Below are 17,447 nucleotides of genomic sequence, written 5' to 3' on the forward strand. Positions count from 1 at the left end.
TCCAAAATCCATCTCGTATTTTTCCATCATTATGGAGAAATCAAATGAGAAGCTGGAGGAGCCTCCCACATCATTTAGATCCCCTTTTTGGGAGAATTATGGCTTCTCAATTATTTATAGAAACATCAGACATGTTGATCAGCCTCAAACTGTGTGTCGATACCGTTAAAGCCAAGCCAGATAGAGATATGAAACTAAAACAAGGCTGAAGCGGACTCTCAGGGTTTCTTCCCACAGTAAGTGCATTTCTATCCACGTGATTAAATGCACATTTTCAATTTGCCCATAAAACTGAAAATGTAAAAAAAAAAAAAAATGTAAATAATCCAATATCACAGATGTTTTTCTATTCTGCCTGAGGTGGAAAAGTTTCTGTATCGAAATAAACAAAATGCAGATATAGTGAATAAATCACGACATGCATGAAGCATCTGAAGCTTCTGCGCCACTGAAAAATCAAGAAATTGCAACAGATATAAACATCAGATCTATGTGGAGTGGACTCATTTCCTGCACTGTTTTCCACCATTTGAGGTTTGACTGGCGCTATTTTAATCATGTCATCTTGTTGTGTTCTCCTCTTCTGCGATGCTTTTAATGGCAGCCAGCTGGGAGATTAGCGGCACCAGTTGTTTATCTCAATACACGCAACTCTTAACATTTGAATATTTGTTAGTTCGAGCAGCCTCTGGTAATAGCAAATGCTGCGGTGATTGCGGTGAAGTGCAGTTGTTTGTGATCCAATCACATGTTGACACATAAGTGGAGTCACTGTTGTGTTCAGGTCTGGTGTATTCAGTCAGAAGTTGCCTTGAACTGATAAGTGTAACTCTGGTGTGAACCCGTCGGTTTTCGGTCATCGTCCAGTCAGCCACTGAGATGTGATTCAAATAGTAAGATAGTCCATCAGTCATTGTTGTTTTTTTTTTTTATTTTTTTATTTCATGCAGACAGTCAGTGGCCAAACAGTTAGATAGAACAGTCTGCTGCTGCAGGTATTCAACCAGGGAACACCGTGTGTCTGTGTGTGTTTATGAAATACTATAGGTGATGTGCTACTACAGCTATAGATTAATAAATATGAATAACTGGAGAGCTGTGTGTTGTAGCGTTGAACCTGGCTGCTGAATCTGGGACATCACCGTACAGCATGTCACTGCGTCTTGCATGCACAGACAAACGCACACACATTGGCAGCTCATTAGAGGAAAAGGCTGTGTACAACATCAGTGTTCTGCCAACATTTCATAAACAGAATATACTGGAACAAGGAGGAGAGGAGAGATTTGTAAGGAAAGGAGTTGAGAGAGGGAAACGGGAGATTAGGAAATGAAAGGGAGGGGGTTGAATAAACAAAATAAACTAAATATAACTGCATTATGAAACATTATATATACATTGTTCCATTACTCTAACATCTTAAAGGTTAAAGAGTTCATATTTAGTAAAACACTGACATTTTGTGAGTTGTTTGCGGTTCAGTGCTTTTTAAATATTGACTATTTCCTTTGGAGAAAAGTAACATGTCCTCAATATAGGATGATAGACTGTTACTGTGCTCGCTGTAATGTAATAGATAGGCACTGTGTCTGTTGGAGCCCCTCCCCCTCTCTTCACACTGTATTGATATACAGAGAGTCTGATGGGAGGATGATATTGATTGACAGGCAAGTCGTTACATAATGATGTCATGTGACTGTTCGGGAGGGAATAGAGGCAACATGGGACACTTCAAAGACACAGAGCTGACAAAACCGGTTCCAGTTAGTAGTCACGTTTGTGTTTTTGGGAGTGTGTGTATGTGAGGGAGTCAAGTTGTACTGCTAGTGAAGTGTGGTGGATTTAAGATACACAAAAGCCATGTGCAAGTACAACAAGTATTACTGCTCCACTGCACCAGACAATAATGTTCTAAACCACAGGTTTTTGATGAAGGGGCTTTAGTTTCATACTCAAGTGATATCATTTAAATTTCATTATTCTTTCGGCCTGCATCAGTTAATTTTATGAATAATGATTAGATAAAAAAAAATGAACAAAGTAATTGGTGAATCATATCACCTGGGCTGCAACTAATGATTATTTTCATTATAGATTAATCTGTTGATTATTTTTCTCAGTTAATTGATTTTTTTTTGTGTGTGTCAATGTAATTTCAGAAAATATTGAAAAATGCTTATTATCATTTCACAGAGCCTGGGGTGGTAACTTTAAATTCTTTGTTTTCACAGTACGAAACAGAAAATATTCAGTGTACTATCATGTTTTTACAAAGAAGTGCAGCAGATCCTCACATTCAAGAGACTGGAACCAAACAAAGGCAAAGAGAGCCTGGCTGTGCGTGCAGTGGCATGTCCTGCCCTGAGAAAAAGGCTCTTGAAAAACATCGGTTTAGGGACAAACGTGCAAACATGTTGATGCTTTCATAGCAGTAGCACAGGTCACAAAATTACAGAGAAAGAGAGAAAGTTAAGCAGTGACTCACCAATAAAGCAGGTTTCAGCTGCAGAAACAAGATTAGTACAAAGTCAGTTGTACAGTGAGGCTGATTATCGACAAACTCTTAATGATGGGCTGTGTAGCAGCATAACCAAGTTGACAGTAGTAATAGTAGCTCCCTGTTGGCTGAGGAAGGATTATGTAACTTATCAGTCAGCCAGTGTTACAGGTAGACTCTACAGGTGCATTACATGGCTGCTTAGCTCTGCAGCAACAGAAGTCCAAGCCACAGTGATGAAACAGATGATGAGAGAGGGAGAGATAGAGACGAGAAAAGAAAAAGAGACGCTGGGACAGAGAAAGAAATGACAGAGAAAGATGTGGAAAAAACAAACTGTTTCAGTGTGTCTGTCAATCTGTTTGTGTGTGTTTTATCCATGGATATTTAATGTATACAATTAATAATGGAGGCACATGGGCAGGGTGCCAACTACACCAGAGTCAGACTGAGATCAGTACACAGAGGGCGCCAAGAGGGCATGGTGGTGTGTGTGTGTGTGTGTGTGTGTGTGTGTGTGTGTGTTGTGTGTGTGTGTGTGTGTGTGTGTGTGTGTGTGTGTGTGTGTTAGGGGGTGGAGGGGATCCAGGCAGGGAACAACGCCTAACTGGAAGGACAGCAGTTTGATGGTGATTTAATGAAGGATTGATGCTTTTTTTTTTTTTTCATGTTTTCACGAAGGACCACACCATGATGCAGAAATAGTTGTTTTTTGTATATGAAACGTGTCAGTGACAGACAGATGGAGATGGAGGAGCAGGATGAAGTCTGTGGTGTGCTGAAGGCTTCCGGAAAAAATCTGCCGTGGACCCCAGGGGACCCTGTGAGAGATGACAGACAGAGAGAAACAATAAGAGGGAGGGAAGGTGGGGCACGGAAAATGAGAAGAAACAGGCCTACATGGCAGGAAGCTGTTTACAGACATATGACAGGAAGAGGGGTGTTTGAGGTGCGGTCCTTCTCCTCATATTCAGCTACATTATCTCCATTCAAATAATGTGGTGCTCAAACTTTGCCAGGATACCACAGTATGTAGATATTTAGAAAAGTAAAAATAAATTGTTCAGTTGAGCAGAAGCTACAGGTTATGAAGAGAGCTGGGAACACTTAATACTGACACTCCGTGACATTTCAGAGGAAAATATTGTAGTTTTTCCTCCACTACATTTAACCAACAGCTATAGTTATACTTACTTTTCAAGATAAAGTTTTTACGTAAAATACAATGCATTGTATGTAACACAATTGAAAAGCTTAAGCCATGTGGTTCCCAGTATTTGTTCCCTTTCACTTTTACAAAAAGCAGTATCTACTCCAGGACCCTTGCCACATGTTTCATTTTGATAATTGTTCCAAAGAGCCCAAAGAGATTAAATTCTCCTCTTTTTACAAAAAGAAAAAGCAGAAAACAAATTTATGTATCAGAACTTTTTTTTTTCTCCCTTTTAGATTTATCATTTGGCCTAATTAAATAAAGCATCTTAATACATCATAAATGGAGTCATCAGCTCCTAAAATTCAATACATTTTTTTTATAAACTTTCCAGCAGCATGTGAAATTGTTGCATGTAAAAAGTAGCTTCATCTCAACTAAATGCCACATTAAGATGCAATTAAAAAAATCACCACTAAGCAGATATTATGATATATGATAACAAAACACCAACCAGCAGCAGACATTGCTTTTAATACTTAAGGTGCATGTTACTGATAGTACTTGCTTATTCTTATACTTCCATCACTGTTTTTGATGAGACACAAATATATATAGCTGTGCACAACAACCACAACAACAACCAATACTATACAGCATTTCCAAAGGATCCTGTATTTGGGCCGACCACGCCAGCTCCTGTAGCCAATCAAACGTCTGCCTCACGTATCCCAGCAGCACTTCTGTCTGTGTTCAGCCGCCTATAAGTTTGACGAGTCGGTCTGGCTTTGTGAGTTTGGATTATGTCACCTGTCTTGTTGAATTTCTACCGTTATAAATAGGTGTGTAGTGTCAGCTGAACAGATGTAGAAATGGGAGAGTAGTAATTATTGTGGTGGCGGTGATCAGAGTGGGTGAAAGTTGGGATTTTGGTTAAAGTGAGAAAAAGGTGGGCACACTTCATTTCTGGCAAGGTATATTTTTGTGAAAAGGTATTGTTTTTTTTTCCGTATGGGTGTTATCATTAGAGACAATACGGACAGATCTGTGTGTGTGTGTGTGTGTGTGTGTGTTTTGGTTAGGGATTTGGCAGTAGCAATACTCCAAAAGAACAGTTGCCTTGAAGCAATATGTGCACACGGTTCTCACCATTTCTATCTCTACCTCTATCTCAATCCCTCCCCCCTCACTCTGTGTATTCAATCTGTGTGATATCATGGGAATGAGTGGGTGGTCTTTGTGTGCGTGTGTGTGTGCGTGTGTGTGTGGTATCATCACAGTGAGTGGGTGGTGTGAGGATATTGCGTAGGAGTGAAGTACCATTGAGGTGCACATGATTTGCGTGTGTGTGTGTGTGAGTTGGAGAGGAAGTCTTTGTATTAATTATAACCTCTCTGATCAGTGTAGGGTTGATAATAGAATAGAATATGATAGAACAGCTATACATGACAGTGAAAATATCATGTTATCATTGTATCATGTGGTAAAATATCAGGTTGTGATGTTCTACCAATCACTCATCTGAACTTTAACATTAACAAGCATCTGACAAAATGCAGAGAGAAAAAGTATGTGCTTGTTTAAAAGTGCGAAAATGAAATTCCTTCATGCTTATGTGACCTTACTTCCCTAACTGCGAGTTCAGTTATGCAAATTGTTAGTATTCAGTGGAAAGTATTATTTTTTTTAAAAGAGGCGGCCTACATTATACCCTGTCTCTACCTCCCTTTTTAGCCAGTGAAAGTGTGGATTACCACACATTGCTCAGCAAAAAAGAACAACCAAGTCTTTTGTACCAATATATTTTTGAACATGACACATGCTGAGTCTGCACTGTAAGCTTATTACCAAGTTCAACAGAGTACAAATGTCAGGGTGGATGCATTTAAAGAACTGAGACAGTGGGAGAAGAAGTTCAGACCTTGTACCCAAGTGAAAGTAGCAAGACTGCTACTATCTAAAAATACTCTGCTAGAAATAAAAGGACTGCATTCAAAATTTCTCTTAAGTAAACACAGTAATGACAGCAAGATATAAGTGTGATTATGCAGTAGATCAGCCCATCTAATGTCAAATTATAATCTATTATATTGCATTATTATTATTATTACTGATGGATGACTGTGTAAACAACATGTTCACGTTGTAGCTGACGGTGAGGCTTCTATAAACTATGCTATATACTCACTACGAAATCAGCTAACCACAAGTGTCGAATATGTTGTGGAGTAAAAGTATCTTAAAATGGAAATACCGTAAAATGACCTTAAAATTGTACTTCAGAACTTGAGTTAATGAACTGAGACGTTATTTCAGTTTGAATAAAAGTCTGTCGGCACTTTGACATTTCCAACTAAAAATGAATTTCAGCCTTCAGCATTGTGTCAGTATTTTACAGTCAGTTTGATGGAATGAAATGTTTGTGTGGGTTAGGTTGAGTTTTTTTTTTTACATTTCCTGTCAGCAACAGTTATCACACTTTTCTAGGGCTGCAACTTATAGTTATTTTCTTTTGATAAATGTGCAGATTCTGATCAAATTACTTGTCTTGATCAATTAAATGTTTCCAAGTCCAAGATGACGTCTTCAGTTTGCCTGTCTTGTTCGACCAAAAGGTGAAAATCCAGAGATGTTCAACTTACACTGAAACATAAGTTTAGTGACTTTCCTTAAAAATGACTTCAATGACTAATTGACAAACAAATCAGTTGCTGATTATTTTTCTTTAAAGTCACATAACTAATTAACTGATTAACCCAAAAAAAATCGTTTTAATCGAACATGCTTTATTACTTTCCAGTAGTCGCTCTATAACCTGTTTCAGCTGCTGCCATCATCAAAGTCTTTGCTGTTCGGGGCATTTACAGCACTTCCCTCTCTCTCTCGATGTAATCATAAGTATGAGTGTGTATGTGTGTGAGGTATTTTTAGCCTCCTATGTTGGTCTTGCCTGTCAGTGGAGCTGACAGTGATCAGGGTGGAGATGACAGGCTCGCTATGCATCGAAGCTGTCACATGTTTCTGCACTGCTGATTGTTACCAACCTGAGAAGTTGAGCCGTGTTACGCTTTTCATCGTGTAGATTCCGATTGTACGGGCTTTCTTTGATCTCTCATGTGTGTTGATGTGTATATTTGTTATTTTGAACAAATCTCTGCCTAGGGGAAAAAAAAAACAAACTAGACCTTGACTGTTACGTAACTGCAGATTTGTTTTTTAATTCAGCCGATTGTAAACACAGGAGATTCTGTTAATAAGTCATCTTCGGTCCAGTACATACTGTAAAATATGAAGTTACATTTTACATCACATTGTAGACATTTAGAAGGTGCTCTTATCCACAGTGGCTGACAATGAGTCAGTGGTGCAGGAGTGACAATAAGAGTGTGTGGGTGTTAAGAGAGAAGCACAGCATCCCTCTGTACATTTACCACTCCTAAAGCTTTTCAGAGGTTAAGTGAGTGCTGCGTCTAACAGCTCAGAGACAGCAAAATAACTTCGCTTTCATCAAGCCTCAAAATCAACTGTAATTTTGCTTGAACTTGACTTATACTTATAAGTTCATTTAAAACTGCACTTTAACATTTTCTTTTAAAGTATATTTTTGGGGCTTTTTATGCCTTTATTTGACAGTATAGTGGAGAGAGACAGGAAACGGGGAGGCAGAGAGAGGGGGAATGACATGCAGCGAAGGGCCGTCCGATGCGGGATTCGAGCCGGGGCCAACTGCAGCGAGGACTGTAGCCTCTACACATGGGGCGCCTGCTTAGACCACTACGCCACACGACGCCCCACTTAAACATTTTCAAGCAAAGTCTACAAAGTGAGCTAGCAGTCCGGCATGTACAGAAAGCCACTGTATTATCTAATGTAAATAGGAGTGGGATCATATTGAGTGTCACTATATACAGTATATGGTAAGCACACTTTCACATGTCCCAGATGTTATAGAATCTGTCCTCACAATAGTCAGCTATGATCATCAGCAGGTTCACCTTTTATTTTGTACAACTCATTCACATCACATTCACTGCTACTTGACTTCATAGGGATGAATACAGCGTGATTCCCTTTAATAATGTAAGAAAAATTACTTCTTATACTATATTAGTGTACTTGGCTGTTTTCTGGCTCTGGAGGGCCAAACGTGAACCTGCTTTGGCCCATATGTGGCAGAGTAGCACTCAAGCTAGCTTGGACCTTGGACCAGCATACTTGGTCAGATACTAGTACATCATTCATCATGGTTGTGGCATGAGTCTAAAAAACCAGGCCTGGAAAGTGCCCTTTTTAAAAAGAATGAATAAATGCATGTAATACCTTGACTACATGTGCTCACTGGGGAAAGGTAAATAAAGAAAAGATTTCTCGAGTTTCTTGGATTACTGAATATTTGATGCACAGAGCTACAATGTGTAAAGATTTTTTACTGAGGTGAATTTCTCTCTCTTTTCCTCTCCACAGTGTGTTGTTTCGTGGTCCACAAACGTTGCCATGAGTTTGTCACTTTCTCCTGTCCAGGAGCTGATAAAGGACCTGCATCAGATGTGAGTACAAATAAATGAATAAATTTAACTCTAATGCTGTGTATGTCCGTGAGAATGAATAGCGAAAGACAGATGGACCAAGAGAGACAGAGAAACTGCAGAGACATTTCCAGCTCACGAGCCCCGATCACCTGTCACCACCAGTGTTACGGTTGAGCAGCCTCCTCTCTTTTCATTTTCCTTTTCTTGTCTTGACAGTTATACTGTACCGTCAGACACTCACACACAAGATTTTTTCCAGTATTTACATTTAATACGCATTTACGCATGTACTGGGTCTGCCTTTATAAAAGGATAATCAGTCTGGGACTGAATTTTATTGGTTTATCTATAAAACCTTATATTGATTCACCCCCGGCTGTCTAAATTCACTCTTGTTATTCTCGGCTCAGAGGTTTAATCCATTAAACGACTTCAGTTCTGATGTTCTCTTTATCTCCTCTTAGTATCTTATATGTTAGAAAAACAACTTCGCACTACAACATCATCAGACACATCTATACTCTGTGGTTGCGTGTTCCAGTGTTTCCCATAAGCCGTATCACAGCTCACATCAGTTGACATCAAATGAAACATTTCTTATCCCCTATGCACTCATTTATACACATACTGTACACAGCATTGTTCAAGGTCAAAAGCAGTGCCTGACCTTATTTTGTTAATTCCCATTGAATGTTCTCTTCATCTTCTCATCTGCTCCTACAACAGGAAGTGTCTTTAAGTGGTACTTGTATGATAATCTCATCTGCCCTGTCAAGGAGCTGAGAAGAATAGTGTCTTTTCTCTGATTTATATTCTTTAAATGCAGCCCTATTCTCTAAACTATCCTTTCAAGAGGACAGAATTAGTTGCCTTTCTTCTCTTGAGAGCACTCTCAGGATGCCACCCTCATCCTCTCAAAAACCCAGGGGTCTCTAAGTTCCTTTGCCACGTCCTTACCTCCCTCTGGAGTGCCCTTTCAGTCTGACAAGTACACTTAGTGAGCCGCCTCCAGAGGAAACTCTGGTGTTTGCTGTTTGGCTTCCTGTGGTGTATTCTGTATAACTGATAAGTCTGTGCAGTCTTTCCTCTCATCTTATTATATGTCTATGTGACAACTATTTAACTATCTATCTGATCTTCTTTCACCTAACTGCTTCCTTCTCACTTTATCACAAATAGCGTCATCTTGGACATTTTCTGTTTTAGTTAGCATCATAAATTACGCAGCCTTGTTGCCCGGATACATGCTGGAGCTGCCTAAAACCATTTTTCCAAGTTTTTCCTCCTGTAATGTCTTCGGGTCATTAGAAAGTCTTAAAGAATGTATTATAATTTATTGAAATATATTATTTGGGACAGCAACTAGCAATTATTATAATTATTGATTAAGCTGTCAATTCTTTTCTCAATTAATTGATCAGTCGTTTTGTTATAATTTCCCACAGACCAAGGTGACATCCTCAAATGTTTTTTTTTTTGTCTGACAAACAGTCCAAAACCCAAATATATGTTATTTAAGATCATGTACAACATAAAAATGCATCAAATAATCACATTTGAGAGCCAGCAACCAGCAAATCTTTGGAATTGGAGCTTAAAATACCACGAATAATCAATTACCAAAGTAGTTACAGATTAATTTTCTGTTGCTTAATTAATCAACTAATAGTTGCAGCTCTAATATAACAGTTTTGACCTTAGATAAAGGTACAATGTGGAGGTTTCTTGTGAACAAATGGAGCGTAGCGTTAGTTCAGGCAGAACAATGTCGCACTAGTATTAGATCATTGGAAGCTGTTTCATCTCCTGCCTCGCCGTGATTGGTTCATTCACAGCTGCATGGCCCGTAACACCCAGTCATATTCGCGCACGTGTACAGTTCAGATATCAAAACCTGACACCTCTCACTTTTGAAAAGGTTTCGTGCAGACAGCAACGACAGCAGTCAGTGTTCCCCAAATATTGCGAGTGTCATTGAGGCCTAACAGACTTGTTGAATGCATTTCCTTCCTCATTAAGAATTGAAATCCTGTATTGTTAATGTTCATGTTTGCTGGTCATCTTCTTCCTTTGCGTTTGTTGACATATCGCTACACTTTGTCATCACCACCATATGTCAATCAAGGGAATAGCATGAAACCAGCAGCAGGAGTATTTATCGCATGGCCCACATGCTCACGGTACAAACATCACAGGGGCCGATAAAAACCTCATAAAAATGTCACGCCATGGCGCTAAGAGTGCTGGAAGACTCCATGTGGTGCCTTTAAATGCTGTTAGTACAATAGAAGTCATCAAAGCAGAATTAAGATGTCCTTGTCATGCTTTACAACTTCATTTGTTTTCAAGACCCCAGACAGATTTCTTTCCTTTTACTTTGCAGTCCACTGGTAGTTTCAGAACTTAACGCTCAGTCAGAAATAGGCTGATTTAACCCCGTTTTGTTGCTTGTTTTTTTTTTTAATCAAGGTTTGATTTATTCCTTCCCCTAATGTAAAACGTCTTCAGAGACCTTCTACTTGACTTTTTGAAACGTACCAACCTGCTTCTTCATTAGTCACTTCAAATGTCATTCTATTTCCTCTGAATCCCCCCCCTCCTCTTTTTCTGACACTTGTCTATATTTCTATATTTGGCATACATTTAACTCTCCCCTCCCAGGAATGTCTCTTCCACTGTTTCTCTCTCTCCACCATCCCTCCCTCCATATCTAACTCTGTTCTGTACATCCTCTATTTAAATGCCACTCCACCCAGGGGGCCCCTGCTCTTAATTACGGGGCCTCACAACCCCCACCATGTCATTTCCTTAATGAGTTCATGGCCTTACGACCCCGGTTCCTGCACAGTGGGAATGCAGGGTAGCTCTGCTCCAAACTAGCTTCTCATTTAGATACAGGAGACAGGAAGACAGGTAGCCATCTTATGATTATAGAAGGAAGGAAGAAGGCGAGGCGGTTCACAAAGCACTGATTTTTAACATGCTGGTCGTGTAAGTCCATGAATACCATGTACTTTTGTAATATATACATATTCAAGACAAATAATTCTTATAAATATTTATAAAATTATGTCAAATTCTCCACACAAGTCAGGGGATATCACTGACATTTGCCTCATTGCAAGATCACCAAATCTAGGAGAAATTGCACTTCTTGATCATTAAGGTGTTCAGACTTTGTCATGGAACATTATGGAACCACCTGGATGAAGACTTTCTAATAACGCTGTCAGATAGGTAGAGCTCGACACATTGTTTTCACCCACGCACACCTGCACAGAAGTGGCTCTTTGAACTTGAAACACTGAGAGCAGCGGATTGTCAGCAGTCATCAGCTCTAACGGCTTCAGCTTTTTTCAGCTTCATCATGCAACATATTAAGGTCTGATTGACAGTTTTGTCTGTCAAATGGCGAAGTCATACCGTGTAAGTTTTAGCTTTGCTAGGTTCCTAAAAAAGAAAAGATATGTGTGTTTCTAAGAGAAAAAAAACAGTAATATAATTGTCACTGACTGAGGCTGATTCTCACTTTGCAGAACATTTTCAATTCACCAAAGTGTCATCATTTATTGTCATCCTTTTCCAAATTCAAGAGTACTGCTCTGCTAATATAGTAGCCAAATATTTACGGATTCAAAACATTCTTGGAGCCAATGGTGTCAGTGTAGAGCTGCAATGATCAACAAAAATCAATTAATTATTTAATTCATTTTACTAAAGTTTGGCAACAATTTTAAGAAATCTTTTTTTGAGCCAAAAAAGCCAAAGATTCTTCCTCTCAAGTGTGAACGTTGGCTGCTTTTATTTGCCTTTAATGATAGTAAACAGGATATTGGGCCCTAGGAATTTGTGATTGGCAGTTTTTATTATTTTTTGACACTTTATTAACCAAAATAATTAATCGATTAATTTAGACAATAACAAAAAGATTAGTATATTAAAAGAAAAGTAGTCAGTAGTTGCAGACCTGTGTAATCCATCTGAGAATAAAATGACTTCTTCCCAGAGTCCTTGAAGCTGTTAATGTTAGTGAGTTCTTTATGGGTCAGATCCATCGAGAAACAGCAAAGCAAGAGATGTTTGTGAAAGACAACAGACAGATGAAGCTGCAGAGGGAGAAGCAGTGTGCAGAAAGATCTGTTCAGTATAATTTGTAACACTGTCTCACTGTCTATATCAATCAGCCCACCACTCCCATTTTTACCTCCTGCCAGTCCCTCTCTCCTCCTCTCTCCGTCAGCTATGTATGTTTAAAAGGAGAAGTCAATTATAGATCTGGGTTAATAGAATGGTTTCCCTGTGGGAGAGGTCGAGGGATGAGATCCTCTAATGAAACCTACATTTCAGGCCCACAGCCCACTAATGGTATAGAATCCAGTGTGTGTGTGTGTGTGCGTGTGTGTGTGTGTGTGTGTGTACCAATGTGTTTCTGTGTATGTACAAGGATAGCACTGCTCCAAACTAGTTTAACAAATAATGCTAAAAAAAAGGAAGATATCTAGATTGATAGTTAAGGATTTATTTATATATCACCAGCCATTCAATTCTTGGAATGTCGTAAGATTTTTATCATTTTTTTTAGAGAAATTTCAAGGGATTTAATCAGTTCTCCAGAGAAGTTTATAGAAAAGTAATTTTGTGACAAAGTGAAGTGAATTATCTTTTTTTTAATATATATATATTATTGATCCGATTTAGTCATGAAAGCGAGCGACTTCAATAGGTGCAGATTTTCTTCTAACACTATCAGATTTCTACAACTTAATTGTTATAAATGTGTTCCGTGTTATTTTTTATTTACATGACTCTTGAAGTCTCTCGCTGGAAGTAAATAAATTGATGTGAGTAATAGCAATCAAGATTTATAATGGATTATTCATTTGCCTGGGAAATTTCTGCATCACGATGCATTTTATTAGAATTTTGAAGGCCTCAAGTATGATACGTAATTACAGAACAGTGATCAAACTAAACAGTGACATTTGTCCAACAGCCAATTAACAAAAACATGACACAAAAAAAGCCACACAGCAAACCCTTACTTTAACTTGAGTTTGAAGTCTGACATCATAGGGAGCCTATGGCTTCAGAAGCATTATATCCAATAAATAACAAATTCAGCAAATTCTTAACACCACTCCGCCTCCATTGAGGAGAATGGAAAACAGTCAAACTGTGATCATACGACTCTACAACCGCTAGAACACATAATGACGAGTTACAATGGAGCATAATATAGTTCATTTTGCTCATAAAGACCAGAGCTAGTGATACGAATATGATGGCAAAGTATCAGTTCATGGACAACCCTCACTTAAACAGTGGGTAAGATGACAGTTTCCCACTGCAGTTGATGTATAATGTCCTGTTTGCTATTGTCTCTCGCTCACTCGCTCTCTCTCTCTCTCCATACTGTCATGTTGTGTGCAGTGGATCATCTTCTTTCCCCAGGAAAAGTCACAGCTTGCTACTGTTTACCATCAGTCTGCTTCAACATCCCTCCTGCCCGGCCTTTTCTAATTCCTCTGCCTCACCATGTCAGTGACAGTTCATATATGGAGTAAATAACGGATGAACACTTCGTATTGTATTCTCTCCCAGTTAGTCTACCTGGGGGGGGGGGGGGGGGGGGGGCTTGCTCTCTGGACAGTGTAACACAAGGCTAACACACAAAAACAGACTCACATCCACAGTTTTGGACAAATGTTATTGTTCAGTTCAGCTAACCTGCATGTATTTGCACTGTAAGAGCAAACTGAAGCACAGACACATGGAGAACAGTCAGGTTCAAACCCACAAGTTTCCCCATTGGCCGCTGCTGTTTCAAAATTAATTGGCACAAACAGTTTCTATTAGAGGGTGTATTAAGGTGTTTACAGCCTGCTGTGTTGCCAACGTAGCTCATTTGCTGCTAGATTTAGAGACTTAAAAAAGCGCAGCAAAAAATCTGGCAACTTTTTTGGACAAACCTTGGTTACTTAGAAGAGAGGAATGTTCTCTCTCGTGTCTACTCTGCTCAGTGAGTGGCAGAGAGCTGGAGCAGAAGTTGCTTACCCAGACAGAGACAAAATAAGAAAGATATTCTCTCGTTGTTTGTACAAGTACATACAGTCAAAATCACAGCACAGAGTTTGTCTTTAATATATGTGTTTGGTGACTTTCACAGATAATGTTGTTGCTCATGAAATCAGGATTTTAGCAGTGCAGCAGCATTTCAAACTTTTTTTCATTGTCTGATAACAGAAACAGAAAAACATGTAAATGAGAACAGCTTTCTTGGGAATTGGGCTGTATTAAAATACTGTGTATATGAGCGCAGAGTGGAGGAAAGAAGCAAACAGATAAAGGGCTGAAACCGGATGACACTAAGCAGAATGCAAATACGATGCGTGCTGTTTACAGCTGTTCCACGACTATGTTCTCAATTTCGCACATTGACCATCGCGGTCCAGCCATAGGTTTTGACCTAGTCTTGTTTTCTTATCAAATTGCATAAGAAATGATTTTTCAATCAAGTGAAGTCAAATCACTCACACTTGTATCACCGCTGGTTGTATTTTCCCATTTTCAAAACCACGAATTTGTGAATTTTTTAAAACCCTAAATGATCTTGTCAGAAAATGCAGATAAAAGCCTTGTTTGCTGCTAACAAATGGAGCTGCACAGCAGTTTTCAAGCTTCTATCATAAACGGAGGCGTAATGTCTGAGCTACAGGTGCGTCACTCCACAGCTGTTTACGTACGTGGAGATCCCTTTGCATGCTGCAACAACTAAAAATGTGATTTCACACAGAACATAAATATGAGCAAAAGTCATATATCCTGATATAATGATATATTTAACAGTATGTGTGACCAGATGGTTAAAAAATAAAAACTGCATCAAAACCACAAGGTAACCTTTGAGAGGAGGAGGGCTGACGGAGTGAGGGAGACTTTGCGATTAACATATGGAGGAAGGAAAGAAGGAAAGGAATTATATCCACCAGTGGATAAAGTACTCACCCTCATCCCTCTCTTCACTCTGTTCTCCCCTCTATGTTTATCACTCCTTCATTCTTCACTGCTCTTGTGATGCCATTACTCCTCTATCCAAAAATGTTTGATTTGCATATCTCCTTCACTCAACAAGAAATCCCTTAAATAGTCTCTCACACATAAACACTTAAACATTCCCAGAGGAAGAATTGCAAGCCTGAGGGGATAAACACAATGGCACTGCATTTCTTTCATTGATGAGGACAGAAGAAGCAGCTACTGCAGCCGCTGTTGCATTATATTCATCTTTGTTCTCTTTCGTCGAAAAGTGTGCAGTCTGTTATTGAATCAGAGTGGGTGGAAAGACTTTTAAATATAATTTGAAAAGAATGTCTGGAAAGGAAAAGGAAATGACTAACTTTACCAGGAGGAATGTGACTATAGCATCCATTCAGTCTGCTGATGTGCTTTTCAATAAAGGTACTGCTCGTATCAAGTGTGTGGCTCGTATCAGCACAATAAATAATCTAATAATAAAGTAAATATATAGTGGAACACTTAAATCTGTAGTTGTGAAAGGTTAAATCAGTGAAAGAGTTATTTACCAGAATATAGGTGCTGTGTTTTAAGGCTTTACATCTTTAATCCTGGTAATTGTTGAAAAGGAAGACAAATACAGCTACTGTCTGTCTATGTGGCTACTATAGGCTACTACTTGATTTTTACGCTTCAGATTTGTGCTGTTTGGATTTTTAACTTGGTTCCTGAGTGTTGCGTACAGATAACTGAAATTAACCACATGCACAGCATTTTACTTCTTTTTTTTTTTTGTTTTGTTCTGCAAATAATTCAGGCTAAAAAACACGAAGTGCACAGACTGCACTTAATATATATAGAGGCACGGTGGAAAAAGATGTGATAATGTCATAATGATGAAGTTAGAAGGAAAATGCAAATAACCCAGTCCCCAACTGTCTGGTGGTTTAAGGCAGTTTTGTGATGACTTTACTCTGTATGGTAGAAGAACGGTGTAGGATACTATTCGACGGTTGTCACTGTAGAAAGGTGAGGGAGTCGGTGAGCACTAACTCTAGAAGAGTGAGTGGACTGAGGACAAAATCCATATATGAGGAAAAAAAATATTTGTATTTTTTTTTTGTGTCAGTGAGTGTGAGTCAAGACCCTGCCTGTCTGTCTGCCTGTCACGCAGCATCATGATTGACATGACAAGATGTGTGTGTCTTTGTATGTGGGGAGTCGACTGATGATGTTGGCAGGGAAAATAAAGAACAGCAGAGTGGTAAATCAAAACAAAAGAAAAGCAGAGAGTGAGACAAAGCACCATGACAAGAAAACAGTCAAAACAGTATGTTGTGGCAACTTGTGTTGCTGTAATGTGGTCTTTCGGTTTAGACACCCGCTAACACAACATATGTCACGCAATACACTTATTTGTCCAGGTGCACCACACCATGCCATCTACTCTCCATGAGTGGAGTCTCGGTGAGCGAAATTAAGTGGAACAAGAGGCTGAAACAGTTTGAAAAGTTGACAACATACTGGTAGTTAAAGAAAATCATGGTGTAAAAAAAAAAAAAAAAAACCCACCACTTTAGACTACCACTGTTTCTAAATAAGAAAAGTTGGTTTACAGTATGTGGCACCTTTCAGGAGCATCAGTTATGCAGCTCTACTGCAAAATCATACATTTTACGGTAGAGTTAGATGGAGTCGTGTGTCCCTTTAAGTCTATATCTTTATTTATCATCCCGTGACAGCTACGTGATTCATAGTCAATGCCCTGGCTTCAAAGCTGATTGTCTTATTGATAGTTAAAACTTTTATCTGTCTAATTCTGTGTAACAAAAAGTTTTTAGCCATGCTAGCATCATGGCAGTGTCACCGTCTTTAGTCCAGATGGGATGGATTGCCAAGAAAATTTGGTACAAACATTCATGTCCCCCTCAGGATGAACTGTGTAACCTTTATTTTTTAATCTAGAGTCGTCGTCATCAGGTCAAAAGTTTAATTGGTTCATACTTTAGTTTCTGACCAAATACTCGCTAAACAATCAGCCAAAGCTGTACTTTGTGTTCAGTGCTAATTAGCAAAGGTTAGCGTGCTGACTTGCTTAACTAAGATGGTAAAAATGCTACACATGATAGCTGCCAAACATAAGCATATTTGCTCTCTTAGCTAATATGTTAGCATTTAGCTACCTGTAGATTTTTGGCTTTTTAAAATAAATTAAAGTTTTTTTAGGACGTAGTTATTGACAGAAATTATTTAT

The 17,447-nt window shown here is 38.9% G+C and overlaps 1 protein-coding gene across 2 annotated transcripts in view; it reads left to right on the forward strand.

Annotated features, from left to right (window-relative positions):
- Positions 1-17,447, forward strand: part of prkcbb (protein kinase C, beta b) — a 95,040-nt gene that overhangs the window by 21,126 nt on the left and 56,467 nt on the right. For both annotated transcript variants that reach the window (XM_056400781.1, XM_056400780.1), the window contains exon 3: positions 8,115-8,197. In XM_056400781.1, the coding sequence (XP_056256756.1) occupies positions 8,115-8,197 (83 nt within the window). The remainder of the gene's footprint in view (positions 1-8,114; positions 8,198-17,447) is intronic.

The sequence above is a fragment of the Seriola aureovittata genome, chromosome 17 (genome assembly GCF_021018895.1).
Source record: "Seriola aureovittata isolate HTS-2021-v1 ecotype China chromosome 17, ASM2101889v1, whole genome shotgun sequence".
Classification (NCBI taxonomy): Eukaryota; Metazoa; Chordata; class Actinopteri; order Carangiformes; family Carangidae; genus Seriola; species Seriola aureovittata.